Source organism: Artibeus jamaicensis, unplaced genomic scaffold (assembly GCF_021234435.1).
Source record: "Artibeus jamaicensis isolate MK-2021 breed Jamaican fruit bat unplaced genomic scaffold, CSHL_Jam_final contig_471, whole genome shotgun sequence".
Taxonomy (NCBI): Eukaryota; Metazoa; Chordata; class Mammalia; order Chiroptera; family Phyllostomidae; genus Artibeus; species Artibeus jamaicensis.
The window spans coordinates 232278-249072 of record NW_026521850.1 but is presented as its reverse complement, the minus strand read 5'-3'; the positions used below and the strand labels follow the sequence as shown (position 1 = coordinate 249072).

The following is a 16795-nucleotide window of genomic DNA, read 5'->3' as shown; positions in this document are numbered from 1 at the left end:
AGTGTTCTCGAGCCAGAGATCGGAGCCGCATCTGTCGGGCGATGCTGGCGAGCTCATCAAAGCGGATGTTTCCACTGTGCTGGATGTTTTTCTGCTTCTTTCTGTCTCTTGGTGGTTCCTTGAGGGCGTCGACGACCAGGGCAGAGGCAGAGGCACCACCTCCCCCTGGGCCTGTCTGTTCTGAACGGTCAGTTCCACTGTCGTCCTCAGACCCTTCCAGTCACCGGTTGCTTTGGCGATGTCGTCACCAACCTTTTCTGGAGACCGGCCCAGGGGGCCGATCTTGGGGGCCAGGGCAGACGCGGCACCGACTTCCCCCCGGTGCACCTCAGGTCGGTGACTTTGGTCTCGTTGGGGTCGAACTTTGGCGGCACAGTGGAGGCGCTGGCGTCGGATGAACCCGGGTTCGGGACGACCGAAGAACCGAAGAAAGTTGCACCCTCGCCTCCTCTGAGCCGAAAGCCGAAAGCTTTTTTTTTTTTATGTTTCTCTCTCTCTCTAAAATCAATAAACTTATCCTCAGCTGAGAACTAAAATAGTAGTAAAAATAGTAAAAGTCTTCTTTAAAAAAAAAGATTTTAGCCCTGGCTGGTGTAGCTCAGTGTATTGAGCATGGGCCTATGAACCAGAGGATCGCAGTTCGATTCCCAGTCAGGGCACATGCCTGGGTTGCGGGCCAGGTCCCAGCAGGGGACGCATGAGAGGTGACCATACATTGATATTTCTCTCCCTCTCTCCTTCCCATCCCCTGTAAAGATAAATAAATAAAATATTTTTTTAAAGTAATGGTTAAAAAATGTATATATATATATTATTTATTATGCTATTACAGTTGCCCTATTTCCCCCTTCACTCCCCTCCACCCTGCACACCCCCTCCCACCCACATTCCCCCCTTTAGTTCATGTCCATGGGTCATGCATATAAGTTCTTTGGCTTCTACATTTTCTATACTATTCTTGCCCTCCCCTGTCTATTTTCTACCTACCGTCTATGCTACTTGTTCTCTGTACCTTTTTACCCCCCTTCTCCTCCTCCCACTCCCCTGTTGCTAACCCTCCGTGTGATCTCCACTTCTGTGGTTCTGTTCCTGTTCTAGTTGTTTGCTTAGTTTGTTTTTGTTTTTGGTGTGGTTGTTAATAACTGTGAGTTTACTGTCATTTTACTATACATGTTTTTTATCATCTTTTTCTTAGGTAAGTCCCTTTGACATTTCATAAAATAAGGGCTTGGTGATGATGAACTCCTTGAACTTGGCCTTATCGGAGAAGCACTTTACCTGCCCTTCCATTCTAAATGAAAGTTTTGCTGGATAGAGCAATCTTGGATGTAGGTCCTGCCTTTCATGACTTGGAATACTTCTCTCCAGCCCCTTTTACCTGTGCCTGCAAGGTCTCTTTTGAGAAATCAGTTGAGAGTCTCATGGGCACTCCTTTGTAGGTAACTCTCCCCTCTTGTCTTGCTTTTAAGAGTCTCTCCTTATCTTTAATCTTCAGTAATGTAATGATGGTGTGCTTTGGTGTGTTCCTCCTTGGGTCCAACTTCTTTGGAACTCTCTAAGCTTCCTGGATTTCCTGGAAGTCTATTTCCTTTGCCAGATTGGGGAAATTCTCCTTTATTATTTGTTCAAATAAGTTTTCCACTGGTGGCTGTTCCTCTTCCCCTTCTGGTACCCCTATAATTTGGATGTTGGAATGTTTAAAGATGTCCTGGAAGTTCCTAAGCCTCTTCTCATTCCTTTGAATTCTTGTTTCTTCGTTCTTTTCTGTTTGGTTATTTCTTCCTTCTGGTCCACACTGTTGATTTGAGTCCCAGTTTCCTCCCCATCAGTATTGGTTCCCTGTGCATTTTTCTTCATTTACTTAGTGTTGCCTTCATTTTTTCATCTAATTTGCAACCAAATTCAACCAATTCTGTGAGCATCCTGATCACCAGTGCTTTAAACTGTGCATCTGATAGGTTGGCTATCTCTTGGTCACTTAGTTGTATTTTTTCTGGAGCTTTGATCTGTTCTTTTGTTTGGGCCATTTTTTTTGTTTTGATGCACTTGTTGTGTAGTGAGGGGCAGAGCTTTCGGTGTTAGCCCAGGTGGGGCAACCCAGTTGCTGCGTTGCCACACTGTATGTGGGGGAGGGGTCCAAGAGGGAACAGTGGCACTTGCTTTGCTCTGTCGGATTTTGGTCACTTCTGCCGCTTCCCAGAAGCAAACTGGGCCCTTCTGAGGCTGATTTCGTGTGGGTGGGCTTGTGTTTGTTCTAGGACCCTGTGGGTCTCCCAGTGAACTCTCCTGTGAGGCTGGGAGTCTGTCCTGGCACCTCAAGCCCCACAGGTGTTTTCAGTTGGTGTTTTGAGACTTTATTTCCCAGCCGGGGCCCTGGGTCGCGCGGTCTGTCTCGCTCCCCAGTCTCTCCTGGTTTAACTGTGCGTGAGTGTGGGACCGCCCAGTTCTGTAAACCCCTCCACAGTCTGCTGCCTTGCTGGGTCCGCCAGCCACCACTTTTTTGTCGCTACGACCCTTCTCCGCCTGGCCTCCGACTCTGCCCGCCTACCCCTCTGGATGAACGAGTCTACTTTTGCTCTTTGGTTGTTGGGCTTCCGTACAGTTCAATTTTCTGTCAGTTCTGATTGTTTTTTTGTTTCTAAGTTGTTGTTGTTGTTCTTCTTTTGGTTGTACGAGGAGGCACAGTGTGGCTACCTACACCTCCATCTTGGCCAGAAGTCCAAAATTCTTAAGTTAAAGGTAAGGTGTGAGTATCATCAGAAAACTTTTGGTTGTTAAAGCTATAGTGGAACTGTTACAGCACAGGGTCTGGGGGTAATGGTACACTATGACCGAAAGGACCCCCCAGGTTCGAATTGTCCACCGCCAGAGGAAAGATGTCTCTCAGTGCCAGAGATTTGTGAAAAGGAAAGGAAATGTTTATTTAAAGCTATACAGACTTACAGTAGTGACCTACCGTCTTCATTAAAACATCACAGTCCTTTAGGGCACCCACAGACACACACAGTCCTCCCTGCTCCCTCTGCCCTAATCTGGGCACCACATCTCAGGAAAGAAGTAGATTCAGGCTCCTGGCACCATCAGCTGTGTCGTCAGCCAGGATCAAGCCGCGTGGTTCTCCTTGGCAAAGCTGTGAAGGGGTCTTTACTCTGCCACAGCCTGGTGGCGACTCTCTGCTAAAGCTGCATGACCCTCTCCTGCCGCCTGGGGATTCACCCTCACATGTCTGCGGGGGTCCCCACTCTGGCCAATGCCGCGTGGTTCCCTCCTCACATGGCTGCTGCATCTGGGTTTAAATCCCCACGCCAGCCTTCCTCTGTACCCCCATTTCCGACTCCTCCTACTGTCATTACGCCTGCCAGCATTCCTGTATTATCCCCAGTTTACTGGGCTGCCATCGTGGGTCTGGGCAGGTGTGGCCCCCTGTCATGGAGCCAGTCCTCTCCAAGCTCTCACGCAGGCGCTGTAACTCGGGGGACCTGCTCCCCAGTTACATCTTGGGTGCAAATCACTTCCATCCCCCGGCTCAAGGCATGGCCACAGCTATGTAACATCTATGCAGCCAGCCAAAGGCTATGGGTACGTCCAATGACCCTGCCACGGAACAGCGGCAAAGCCGTGGCTGTGCAAAACAGCCCTGTGTGTTCCTGCCCCACGTGTCCCTCCCCCCAACTCACACCTGTGGGGGGAGGGGGAGGACATAGATATACGTATGTCCTGTATATCTCTCCAATATTTCCTGGACACCTTGAGCTCTGGAGCCCATTCCAAGTCCCTATTTGGGGCCCCCCTCTTGGCTGCACTCTGTTACAAAAGGGACTAAAATTACTGTCACAGCGGCCACCACGGCAGTCATGTTGGTGCTGCTTCTGTCCCCGTGCTGCTCCTTGTCATGGGCGAGCCTGTCTGGGACACAGATGTGCTTGTCCAGTCTCCCAGCATCTCTTCAGCCGCGTCGTAAGCCTCTCCTTTCTTCACTGGCACTGCCCACAGGCGTGTCTAACACAGAGCTTCACACGGGTCCTGTGTGCCGTCTCCGATATCACAGCGTTGGGTCATTGTGACAGAGCTAACGGTGCCACCTTGGTGAGCACGGGTTCCGTGTGCGCGCCTGACCTCCTCAGGTGAGGTGTCTTCCAGGTGGAATCAGTGGACAGACGCTTTGCGGGCTGTGACTTCACGTCGTGAGATTGTCTGATTCCCGCCCCCCCGGGCAGGGGAGCTGGTGCTGGTGCAGAAGTGCGGCCCAGGCTTGGGCATCTTCCTCGGCCAGCCCAGCCCCGCAGGACCACGGAGGGGCCGCTGCTGGGCCAGGGGCCTGGAGCCAGGGCAAGAGCCCTGTGTGGTCCTGTAATGTCCTTGTTGCCTCTACATCTCTTGCAAGAAGGGGCAGTGGGACACAAAAGGCTCCCAGTCCCCACACTGGCTGTCCCCGGCCTTTCTGAGCGCTTGGGAACAATGTCACCTGCGAGAGTGGAAACGCACGTTAGCGTCGATAAAACAGAAGACTGCTGTGAGAAAATGCTGTGCACAGAGAACCGTCTCTGCCTGAAAAAAACCAAAGCCACGGCCAGTTTAGCCCTGGGGAGTCCGATCTGTGGGAAGCTGGCTGCAGCGGGGCGGAGTCAGGCTGGCCCAGGACAGTGAGCGAGGGAGCGTGTGAGGAGTGTGCGCAGGGCGTGTCTGCGGCCGGCACCCTCCCAGCCGGCGTCCTCCGACCTCCCGGGCACAAATTCGAAGGACCACCGGGTCCCACAGGGTGTCTGTGGTCCAGGGCGACTGGGTCCTGGCAGAGGAACCACAGGGCGTCTCTTCTCCAGGGCGAGCCTGACCCAGAACAAGGCGGGGACAGGACCCCCCACCTGCCCTGGTCCAAGCGGCCGAGGGGTCCCGGTGGAGGCAGAGGTGTCCATGGCCAGGGGGCCCCACGCTGGTGACACGTGACACACAGAGGGGTCTCCGAGGGTCCCCAGGGCTGCTTCTGGCCGTAGTTGGAGGGAGTCATGCGAAGCTGCCTCCCAGCCTCACCCCTTTTGGGGCAGGTCCTCGAACAGGGCCCCTCCCTGCCGCCCGCCCACTAGGGTTAGAGCTGGGACAGCGTCTGTGCGGCCTGTGCAGTGTGGCCTGTGCGTGCGCCACACCCCCAACGTGGCAGTCTGTGTCCTCGCAGGCGGCACCGTGGACCTGGAGAGCCAGGCGGAGGGGAAGAAGGAGGCGGAAGCCGACGACGCGCTGAGGAGCGGCCCCCGGCCCATCGTCCCGTACAGCTCCATGTTCTGCCTGAGCCCCACCAACCTGTGAGTCTCCTTCCCTGCCCACGCCACCCGTCCACAGCCCGTGGGCCAGGCATGTCACACACACTCATCATCCGTGTGTCCTCTGTTCACCCGTCACAGTGCCACGCGTCTCCCACTCACTCCTCACGCACACCCTTCGTCGGCCCCACCAGTGTCTGGGAGCCGGGGGCCCACTGAGCAGGGGAGGCGTGCGGCCGGGGGCAGTGGACACAGCACAGGGTGCACCTGCCACTTCCGTTAGGAGAGCGGCCAGCAGCGGCCAGCAGGGGCCAGCAGGGGCCAGCGGGCCTGACGTGGCCGGGGCGTGGACGGCAGGGCGGGGGCAGTGGTCGGGGTGGTGACCCCGCCAAGGGGGAGGGAAGCAGGTGGGTGTAGGTGGTCCTTTCAGATGGAAGGAGCTTGGGGGCAGGAGTGGTCAGCGGCAGGAAGGGTCGCGGGCTGGGGGGCCGGCTGCAGAGGGCGAACCGGGCGCGTTGGGACCACGCAGGGCGGGGGGCCCGCGTCGCTCGCACCGCTTCCTTCTCCTCGTCCGGGTGCGGCCTCGCCGTCCTGGCAGAGGGGCCTTCCCTGACCCCCTGCCACCGTCCTCTGCCGGGTCACGTTGCGCGTCAGCATCTGAGCGTCTGCCGTCAGCTTGCATCGCACATGTGCTGCTGTCCCGCCCTGTGCCCAGTGGCCGGGACGCGCGGCCCTGCTGGGCTCCACGGGGCCCGGTCTGCCCCTGCGCACGGTGTCCGCCGGCCCTGCCCTGGGTGCTGCTGCTGTCCCATCGCTCCTCCGGGGACACCCTCTCGGGACTGTCACCCTCCGTCCGTCACCTGCCGCCACCTCCCGACACTGGGAGCCCAGCTTCTTGTGGGAGAGTCTGAGCAGCGGGACCGAGGAAGGGCCCAGCCAGCCTGTCCGTCGGCCCCGGGTGAGCCGTGCGTTGTCCCCCAGGCTTCGCCGCTTCTGCCATTACATCGTGACCATGCGGTACTTCGAGATGGTCATCCTCGTGGTCATCGCCCTGAGCAGCATCGCCTTGGCCGCTGAGGACCCTGTGCGGACAGACTCGCCCAGGAACAACGTGGGTGCCGCTGTCGGCCACGGAAGGCGGGTGGTGCCAGGGTCCAGCCCCACATCACGGACATGCCCGGTGTGGGAGCCGGGGCTGTGGCTGAGGTCCCCTGGCTGCTGGGCCGTCCGCCCTGGGGTCTGCAGGGACCCGGAGCTCCCGAAACGGCCCCGGCTCCGGCATCAGGCCCCTGCAAGAATCACCCTCCTTTCGGTTGCAGGTCCTGAAGTACCTGGACTACATTTTCACAGGCGTGTTCACCTTCGAGATGGTGATAAAGGTGAGTGACCTGGGAGCCCCTGCCCCCGTCACCCTCTCTCACGGAGTCTCCCTGAAGGCGTGTGGTAGGTGTGCCCCTCACACGTGCATGCACGGGACACGAGAGGCTGTCGTTCACTGAGGACTCAGCACAGCGTCCATCAGCCTTGGCAGAGTCACGCACGCTCCTGACCAGGCCCTGCTCGGTGAGCGGTGCCGCCGACGCCCGTGCGGGGGCCTGGGGTCTGCGGGCCGTGGAGAGCGCATTCCACCGCGAGCCCACTTTCCGTGCTGAGCGTTGACGGGCACGTCAGTCAGTGTCTCATGAGTGGCCGGTGTGTGCACAGGTGTGTGTACACGGGCATGCGTTCTGTGCGGGTCAGTGCACACCTGTCCGTCCCCAGCACAGGGCAGCTCAGTGTGGGCAGCGTGTGCAACTCGGGGCGGCTTTGCCCCTGTGTACACCTCTGTCTCTTCTCTGTCCCCACTCACCTGGGGGAGGTGCTGGTGTTCCATCCACAGATGAGTAAGTCGCAGCTTAGAGACAGGAAGGTGCTGGCCAGCGGTCATGCCGTCGGAGGGGTAGACCCAGTTCTTGCAGCAGGGCCCGTGCCAAGTCTCAGCCAGGACCACGCAGGGATGTTTGGGGTCAATGTCAGTGAGCTCCGAAGGCCCTCAGTGGCCTGGGCTGGGGCCCCTCCCCCAGGAGGGTGTCGCCCCACCCGGCACCCTCCCCTCTGAACCACCGACTCTGGGCTGTGGCTCTGCCCTTCCTTCTGAGAAACCCTGAGAAACCCCCAAACTGTGCTTCTCCCCAAGATGATCGATCTGGGGCTGCTGCTGCACCCGGGGGCCTACTTCCGGGACCTGTGGAACATCCTGGACTTCATCGTGGTCAGTGGGGCCCTGGTGGCCTTCGCCTTCTCGTAAGTGCACGCCTCTGCCCCGGGCCCGCCCCCGGGTGTGACAGGGTTGGGGCACCAGGGCATCCAGGGCACTGGACGGGGACGCTGGCCTCCAGGGCATCTGTCGCTCCGTCCCCGTCCGCTTGGGCCTGGGCTCTGTGGTGGGGGGGGCCCAAGCCCTGCGGGGCCCTGATACAGTCCCTGGCTCTGAAGTGGGGCCGGCGGGTCTCTGGCTTGTTCACCCCCTGGTGTCGGCAGAGTTCCCCGCCCGCCTTCAGCAGCCAGGGCTGCGGGTGCTGGGGGGGCGCCGCCTGCCTCGGGGCTCTAGGCTGCGTTCTCTGGTTTCCCGCTGTGCTGGGCCCGTGTGGAGGGGGGCTGAGGCCGGTGCCGAGGCCTGGGTGGGGCGAGGGTCGCCCGCAGAGGTCAGGGTGCCCAGGCGACGCAGGTGCCGAAGGGCGGGGCTCCATCCTCTCTGCCCCTGGCCAGGCCCCTCACTGACTCTCTTCTCTTTGTCTCCCGTTGCTGGACTCTTGGTAGGAGCTTCACGGGGTAATGCCTCCCTCCTCCCACCCACACTGCCCACATCACAGCTGCCCCTCGGGGCCCTTGCGTCACCTCATCTCCGCTCATCCACCTCCGCCTTCCGGGCCGCATGTTGCCGGAGCCATGTCCCCAGGCACCCCCGCGTCCCCACCTCATGGGGGGCAGTCCCTGGTGAGGTGTGGGGAGCAGGCTGTCCGCACGAGTCTGGAGGCAGGGCACGAGGGCCTGTGGGCGGTTCTGGGTGGACAGCTGGCGTGTGAGCAGACATGGACACCAGACGCATCTTCCCGTGTCTGCTCCCAGACACGCGGCTTCTTTCCTCTTTTCCCTGGATGACTGCCTCCCGGCAATGCCCAGCCTCTCCCCCAAGGACTCACCTGCCCTCTTTCCCTGAGAAGGAGGTGCCACCTTGGCCAGGGTTGGTGACTTGGAGTGAAGTGAGGGCATAGGCGAGGTGGAGCCAGGCGGCCTCAGAGCGAGAGCAGGAGCTGGGCTGGTGCGGGGCGGCGCAGCCACTGGCCCTTGGGAGCGCCGACCGCCCAGGGCCTGCTGCCACAGGGAGCCGTCCCCACCGCGGGAGCAGGGCAGGGCCGCCTTCCCCTGCGGGCCTGTGGCGCCCGCCGTCCTGGGCAGGCCTCCTCTGCCCTGTTCCCCGTGCTGGCTCGGCAGGAGGCTGGGGAGTGAGTTTGGGGAGGGTGTTAGGATGCTGCAGTGATGGAGGAAGCTGACCGGAGCTCAGAGGCTGGGGAGTCCCACCTGGGAGGTGGGTGTTTCTGGGGCAGCGTGACGTGACTGTGGAGGCCCCGCTGCTCCCAGGGCATTGGGGTGGGACTGGGTCGCCTGAGGGCCCCGCGCCCATGGAGCCTGCCTGGGCCTTGCAGCTCGCTGTCCCCAGAGCTTGGCTGGAGCCTGAGGAGACAGAGGGACCCCACTTTCCCCATGTGCAGGTCCCTGAACTTGGGGAGAAGGGGTCTCTGGGTAAGATGTGTTGGGGCTTCAAGTCCTGAACCTTCAGCCTTGGCCCACGCCTCAGGGCCTCGGCCTCGCTTCTGGGGATGGCCTCCTGCACCCTCCCCCCGCTCCTCGGTGTGCGGTGGGACGTCATTTGGAGGAGCCTCTGGCTCCGACGGAGGACAGGCAGGGAGACCAGACTCCCGCAGGCTCCCGCCAGCCCGCCTCCCTCTCCCTCCTACACTCAGGCAGGAGCTGGATTGGGGGCGGGAGTGTCTGGGGCAGCAGGTTCTTCCCATCAGGGGGCTCTGCACTCCCTGCCCTGTCCCCCCGCTGCCGCGCCACTGGCCTGGCCCTCGGCCACTCTGACCCCGGGGAGTGCAGCCGGGGCCCCAGGGCTTCGTGGGGACGGACGCCGTCTGCATGCGTGGCTCTCCTTCTAGAGGCTCCAAAGGGAAAGACATCAACACCATCAAGTCCCTGCGTGTCCTGCGTGTCCTGCGGCCCCTGAAGACCATCAAGCGGCTGCCTAAGCTCAAGGTGAGGGCCTGGCGTCGGGGCTCCAGAAGTGCGGGGGCTGTGCACCTCTCCGGCATGCACACACGCGTGAGCGTGCACATGCATGTTCTGTGCACGTGTAACTGGCCCTGTCCTGTTGCGGCTTCTGTGGGGGTGGGGGGCGCGGAGCTGAGTCCCCCCACGCTGGGTTTTCTCAGACCGTGCTGCTGGGTGGGGCGGGCCCTCTGCTCTCTGGCCCAAGCCGCAGGAGGGACCGCGCTTCATTGGCTGCCGTGCCAGGGGAGGCGGAGGCCCGCGGGACCCCAGGCGCTGCCATGGGGCGGGGCGGGTGCGGCTGAGGTTCCGGGTGAAGGGAGGCGTGCTCTCCAGCACTCAGAGTCTGCTGCCCTTGTGCCCGGCCCTGGGGGAGGTGCCCTCTGTGCCCGAAGCCCTTTAATCCCCCCACAGTGTCTACAGTTGGGTTGAGGCGGCTCAGGGTGCTGGCCTTGGGGACAGAGGCAACATGGCCCAGGGGCATTTCGCAGAGCCCACTGTGCGGTGGCTGTGGCCGCGCTGGCAGCTGCTGTGTCTCGGCAGGAGGCTGGGCATCTGCCGTTCTGCACTGGAAGTGGGACAGGGCGTCTGCTCGGCTCAGAGAAGCGGGGGCCAGGCTGGGTCAGTTGGACCGGGAGAGCGGGGCTCCCAGGTGGGGAAGAGGCCAGAGGAGGCGTGGCGGTCACAGAGGGCAGGGCCCGCCCGCGGCCCAAACGGAGCTGCGGCAGCATCTCCACTGTTCGGCCCACCTGTGTCCTGCGGGGCGGGAGCCAAGCGTGGCCTCTGGGAGGCCCAGGAGCAGGGATGGGGGCCTGGCCGCATCCTGTCCTCCCGGCTGCCCCTCTGGGTCAGCCCCACCTGACTCAGGCCAGCCAGGCCCCGGGCCATCCCTGCTCTGTGGCCCACCTGCCCCGACACCTCTCCTGCAACACCCGCCCACACTGTCACATCCAAGATGGCCCTGTCTCCTGGGAGAGAGGACAGCGGGCACCCTGGTGGTCCCGGGGCTCAGGGCCACAAGGGCCCTGCCGCACCTGGGCTGCAGGAGGCCCTGGTCCTGAGGGTGCGCCCGCCCCGCAGGCCGTGTTCGACTGCGTGGTGAACTCCCTGAAGAACGTGCTCAACATCCTCATTGTGTACATGCTCTTCATGTTCATCTTCGCCGTCATCGCCGTGCAGCTGTTCAAGGGCAAGTTCTTCTACTGCACGGACGAGTCCAAGGAGCTGGAGCGCGACTGCAGGTACCAGGGCCCCCAGGTCGGGACCAGCCTCGTCCGGGGGGACAGGGGAGCTGCTCGGGGGCTCTGCGGACCCTGCAGGGCTGGGCTGGCCCTGAGGTCAGCAGGGTGCCCGACGGGATGGCCACAGCCACTGGGCCCGGCGCCACTGCAGCAGCGGACAGCCACCGTCGGGTCCGTGAGGCAGCGGCGGGCCCGCTGTCCTTGCGTGCCGTGCCCGATGGGCTCATGGGTGGTTCCTGCGTGAGGCCCCGCGAGCCGCCCAAGCGGCTGCCACGTCTCTGAGGAAAACTCGGGCCCACCAGTGTGGAAGGGGTGCGACGGCCGTTTCCCACTGGTCCTGGGGTTGGTTTCTCCCTGCCTTTCTGGGGAGGGTCGGGGCGTCACACCCGGGCGATGCCTTTGCCCAGGCGGACTGGCTGCTGGCGTGGCCCTGTCCCTGGTGTGTCCGTGCCAGCCGCAGCCCTTTGTCCTGGGTGCAACGCCTGCCTCCTCCTCTAGAGTCGGGTCGGGCTCTTTGGGCAGAGGTGTGGCTGTGTCTCTTACAGGACAGGCGCCGACGGTGGTCGGTCTGGTTTTCACTTCTCCCGTGCGGGACCCCGTCCTGTCTAGGAAACCCACCCAGGGGCTGGGCGGGGCCCCTCACGTGCCCCCCAGGAGTCGTGCTTTTGCCTTTCACCTTTCGATTGGCAATTGGCCTGGAGGGAGACGAGCTTTCTGTCCATGGAGACCCCTGCAGCCCAGCACTGTGTATATGAAAAGACCGGGATTCTTTGTTTTTTCATAAAAGTAGCTACTAAGACATAACTCGTCAAAGTCATCCACTGAAAGTGTGCAATTCGTGGGTTTTGGAACATTCCCGGACACGTGCACCGTCTCCATGGTCCATTCGAGATGCTCTCGTCCCCTGAAACCGCAGTGAGCCCACGCCGGCCCTCAGCAGCTGTGAGGAGAGCTGGGCTCTGTCCGCGTCCGCAGCCTTCTGTCCCGGATGTCGCAGAGCGTGTGGTCGAGTGTCCCTGAGTCTGTCCCCCCTGTGGACGGGTGTCAGTTCGTGGGGACAGAGGCGGCTGTCGCGACTCCTGAGTGGACGCCTGCACGGGGAGTGGGTGGCCGGCCCGGCGGCCCCTCTGTCAGCCCAGCAGTGCCAGGCTGTCCCCCTAAGTGGTTGGGGTGCCACGCGCCCCCCAGCAGCCCGAGAGGGTCCTGCTGTCCCCGTGTCTTCGCCAGCACCTGCTCTTTTCCTTTTTCGAAGTACCGTGGTGGCCGTCCTGGTGGGTCGAGGTTGCGTCTCTGTGGTTCTGACGTGCGTCCCCCTCGTGAGCAGTCCTGCCCCCCGTCTGCTGGCCGTCCTGTCATCTCCGGGGAGGTGTCTACCCAGGCCCTCGACCCAGCTTTAAACGCGTGGGTTGGGGTAGTTCTTTCTGTGCTGCAGACACAGTTGCAGGACCGATGCCCCTCAGCAGTCCCGCCCCATCCTGCGCCGTGGGCGTGCCGGGGGGCACACGGGCGTTGTCGGGAGAGTCCTGTGTGTCCGGTTCTCTGCTGTGGCTCCCGGGCTTGGTGTCGGATCCAAGGGTCCGTTTGCAAACCAGAGGCCCGTGCTTTCTTCCAGGACCGTTAGGGGTTTAGCTCTCACACGCAGGCCGCTTGTCCAGGGGGTCGGTTTTGGTGTGTGGTGTGGGCTGCGGGGCCCAGGTCTCTCCTCTGTGCATCCTCACCTCGTCGTCCCAGCGCCACCTGTTGGAGAGACTTTTCTCTCTGCGCTGAGGGCACAGCACCTCCCAGAAGTCCTTCCACCATCAGCGCACGGGTTTGCCGGACCCTCTCCTAACCTCTGCCCCCTGTGTCTCTCCCCAGGGGCCAGTACCTGGATTACGAGCGGGAGGAGGTGGAGGCCCAGCCGCGGCAGTGGAGGAAGTACGACTTCCACTACGACAACGTGCTCTGGGCCCTGCTCACCCTGTTCACGGTGTCCACCGGGGAGGGCTGGCCCGTGTGAGTGCCCGTCCGCGTCAGGCCGGCCGGGGGGTGGGGGCGGGGGGCAGCACCAGCTCTGTGTGGCTTTGGTCGTTCACGGTGCCCGAGGCTCTGTCTCCTGGCCCTCAGGCCATCCAACCGCAGAGTCCAGCCTGGTGAGCTGGAAGTCTTTATGAGCTGCCGGAGGCTGAGGGGCCGCGGGCTGCCATCAGGTAGCTGGGGGATGTTGGAGTTCAGAGCCACACTGAGCAGCAGGGAGGCAGGACAGGTGCTCGGGCAGGACGCTCCCTGCTGAGCCCTGGGGAGTCTGGAGCACGGGCACCGGCCGCGTGTGTGGGCTGGGAGCAGGCGGGTGAGCTTGGTGGGCTGGGGCGGGGTGGAGCCCTCGGATGGGCCCTCGGGCCCGTGGAGTCTGCCTCCCGAGGGCCTCCTACAGCCCTGCCTGCGGCCCTGTGGGCAGTGGCCCGGCCACCTCGAGACAGCACCTGGGGCTCGGGCCCCCGTGCGGCAGGGCCGTCTGCGGGCTCAGGCATGGGAGCCGCACCGGGTGCCGGTCCCGACGTGCTCGGGGCCGTGCATCGTGTTGCCCTGACCCTGGCGCCCGGCCCCGGCCCAGGGTGCTGAAACACTCCGTGGACGCCACCTACGAGGAGCAGGGCCCGAGCCCCGGGTACCGCATGGAGCTGTCCATCTTCTACGTGGTGTACTTTGTGGTCTTCCCCTTCTTCTTCGTCAACATCTTCGTGGCCTTGATCATCATCACGTTCCAGGAGCAGGGGGACAAGGTCATGTCCGAGTGCAGCCTGGAGAAGAACGAGGTGGGCACTCCGTCCCGCTCGTCAGGGCGGGTGCCACCTGCCGAGGCTCGGCCAGGCCCTGGGGGGTCGGGAGGGTGCTGGGGCCTTTGTGTGCGTCCCTGCTGGCCCGACCCCGCGCAGCCAGGCAAGCTGGGGGGCGGCGGGGCCCCCAGAGGAGGCTGAGCCGCGGGCGCCGCTCTCCCCGAGCAGAGAGCCTGCATCGACTTCGCCATCAGCGCCAGGCCCCTGACGCGGCACATGCCCCAGAGCAAGCAGAGCTTCCAGTACAAGACGTGGACGTTTGTGGTCTCGCCGCCCTTCGAGTACTTCATCATGGCCATGATCGCCCTCAACACCGTGGTGCTGATGATGAAGGTGGGTCTTCGCTGGGGGCGGGGCTGCGGGGCGCCTGGCCCGGCCAGCGTGCTGTCCATCAGCCCCGGCCCCCGCGGTGGGAGTGCGTGAGGCACGGGGACGGGTGTCCTTGGCTGGGAGGTGCTCGGACGGAAGCCACAGTGGTCCCCGTCCCTCGTGGGAACCTGGGGCCACGGAGCCCGGGACCCACAGCTCCCATTCCGGGCAGTTCTACGACGCGCCGGACGAGTACGAGCTGATGCTGAAGTGCCTGAACATGGTGTTCACGTCCATGTTCTCCATGGAGTGCGTGCTGAAGATCATCGCCTTCGGGGTGCTGGTATGTGGCTGGGCCCCCGGGCTGTGCCACCTTCGTCCTGCTGCCCTCTGCAGAGGGGCCTTGGGGGGCTCCTGGCCTGGAGCGGGGGGGCCCTGAGCCCCAGAGCACGTGTGGCAGACGCCCACTCCCGACTCTGCCCCCGCTTGGCCCCCTTGCCCCTTCTCGACCAGGGCCCCTCTGGGTACCCTTCCTGGTGGAGCCCTCAGTGCTTTTCTTTCTCTCTAGAACTATTTCCGAGACGCCTGGAACGTCTTTGACTTTGTGACTGTGTTGGGAAGTATTACTGATATTTTAGTAACAGAGATTGCGGTAAGTAGCATTTCTCGAGCCCCCTCTGGGGCCCCAGAGTGGTTTCCTCTCGGAGGGCGGCCCCCCTGTCCGGCAGGCACTCCCCGGAGCCTGGGCCGCGGGCTCCCCGCCACAGGTGCAGTCTGGGGACTTGGTGCCTCTCAGAAAATGCTCCTTCTGGGTGAGAAGACATTCCCGAAATGTCTACTGGGCTGGCAGCAGCGGCTCACGGCGACAGCTGGCTGGGGAGGCCAAGAGTCTTCGAATTTGCATGGGTCTAACAACCCGGCACCGAGAGCACGCAAACTGAAACTGATGGGAATTCACAGGGTTTTGCTGCAGCTTCACCTTATAGACGAGACTGGAGATGTGACCCTTGTCACACACACGTGAGTCACGCTCAGCCACAGACACGGGCTGCAGTGGCCACGTTTCAAAGGGTCGGAACCGTGAAGCCTGCTCTCTGAGTGCAGTACCCGACGTGGGGTTCAACGGCGGCGCATCTTCATTCGGTCTCGGTGGGAGCAGACCCGGGGGCGAGGGGAAGGCGGCTCACAGGAATATTCCAGCAAAACCGCACAGGGCGGTTGGGGGACCAGGAGGAGAGGCAGCTCCGGCGGCTGAGCCCGGGTGGGTCACAGCTCAGAGCCGGGAGCCCTGACTTCTGTCCCCCAAGGGCTCAGTCTTCAGACACCAGTAGGAAGGGGCTCCCACAGCCCGAGTCCTAGGGGGGTAGGGACAGCAGGTGTCACCCTTGTGAGGCCTCACAAGGGCAGGGACATCTGGGTACCAACCTGGCCCGGTCCGCTCTGCCCAGGCCTCACATGGTGTCCACCTCAGTCACCTCCGCAGGTGGGGCCGGTCACCCACGCGGAGGAGAGGGCTGGTGTGAGCAGATGTCGGTCACTGCTGTCCTTCTGTGCCCCTTCGGGGGTCCCCGGGCCTGGCGTCAGGCTCCCACTCGTCTGGGCAGGGGACTGGGCCCTCCCCCTGGCTTGCTGTGCACCCAGCAGCTGCCACCCTGGTCCCACCGTGGTTGAGAGCAGTCACGGGGGGCGTGTGGAGGGGCCCAGGGACCCTGCCGAGGGCGGCCGTGTGGGAGCCGGGCTCTGCCTGTGGGTGTCTGGCCCGGAGAGCCGGGGAGACAGGCTCCGCACTCGCTGCACACGGCACGTTCCCGTCCCCGAGCCAGGACCTCTGGAGTCCTGACACCAAAACATGTGGGATGGTGGGCAGAGTCCCCTGGTCCCTCGGGGACGTGGGCGGGGCGACCTGCAGGCCTGGCCTGTTCCCTGCCTGAGCCACATGTGTCTCCGCTCAGACACCCAGCACCGACGTAGCCATTGGTTTGTGCTGAAGGATGGGAGGCACGTCGCCAAGCTAGCATTTTATCTGTGCCTCCCGAGTGCCGTGCAGCGGGTCCTGTGGCCGCCGCCCTGCGCTCACCCTCTGCTGCCCAGAGTCCCCGTTGTGCGGAGCCCGGGCCCCCGTGAGGCCGACCCGAGAGCTGGGCTGAGGCTCTGCAGGGTGACGGGTCCCGTGCAGGCAGCTCACCCCAGCGGCACATGTCGGTGGCCCCAGCCTCCCACGCAGAGTCCTCATGGACCTCCGCCCGCAGCGGCTGCGTGCCCTGCGTGGACTGCAGCCGCTGAGCCTTACTAGATAGAGCCCAGCTGCTGGACCCAGGCTGGGCCTTCACCTGGGCCTTTGAGGCCGGTCCTCTGTGGGCCCCGGGAGCACCGGGCTGCAGACTCTTGTTGGCGTCTGTGTGTGTGCAGACCTGCTCTGGTTGGTCTGGAGGCCTCCTCCCCAGGCCCAGGGCCCCCCGACTCTGACCCCAGGCAGCTTGCTCCTCCACACGCTGTGGCCACTGCTGTCTGCGCCATGGACTCTCGTGGGGCCTGCACCCTCATGTCCGACCAGCCCCTCCCTGAACCAGGTCTGCAGGGGTATCACTGGAGGTGCGGGGGGCAGGGGGTGGTAAGTGAGGAAGAGGAGCCAGGTGTGGGCCGGCGGTGTCGGACTGAGCCCTGCGTCCTGCTGGCGTCCAGTCCCGGGTGTGGCGCCTGCACTGTGTGCGGGTGGTGCCACAGACACACAGTCTCGTGGGCAGACAGTTGCCGGGCCAGCAGGGTGGTCCCTCACTGGGGACAGCTTGCTTCCGAACTGCAGGCGTCTGCAGGACTGCTCACTGGGCCCCCGCAGTGTCTCTGTCCACCACAGACAGCCCCGCAC

The 16795-nt window shown here is 62.9% G+C and overlaps 1 protein-coding gene across 1 annotated transcript in view; it reads left to right on the top strand.

The window, feature by feature from the left end:
• The window catches only part of CACNA1B (calcium voltage-gated channel subunit alpha1 B), a 128364-nt gene that overhangs the window by 73670 nt on the left and 37899 nt on the right, over positions 1-16795 (top strand). Inside the window, exons 21-31 of the mRNA XM_053667845.1 lie at positions 5171-5297; positions 6237-6366; positions 6575-6634; positions 7432-7538; positions 9455-9551; positions 10644-10804; positions 12662-12799; positions 13398-13599; positions 13789-13953; positions 14162-14272; positions 14498-14581. Coding sequence (XP_053523820.1) covers positions 5171-5297; positions 6237-6366; positions 6575-6634; positions 7432-7538; positions 9455-9551; positions 10644-10804; positions 12662-12799; positions 13398-13599; positions 13789-13953; positions 14162-14272; positions 14498-14581 — 1382 coding nt within the window. The remainder of the gene's footprint in view (positions 1-5170; positions 5298-6236; positions 6367-6574; positions 6635-7431; positions 7539-9454; positions 9552-10643; positions 10805-12661; positions 12800-13397; positions 13600-13788; positions 13954-14161; positions 14273-14497; positions 14582-16795) is intronic.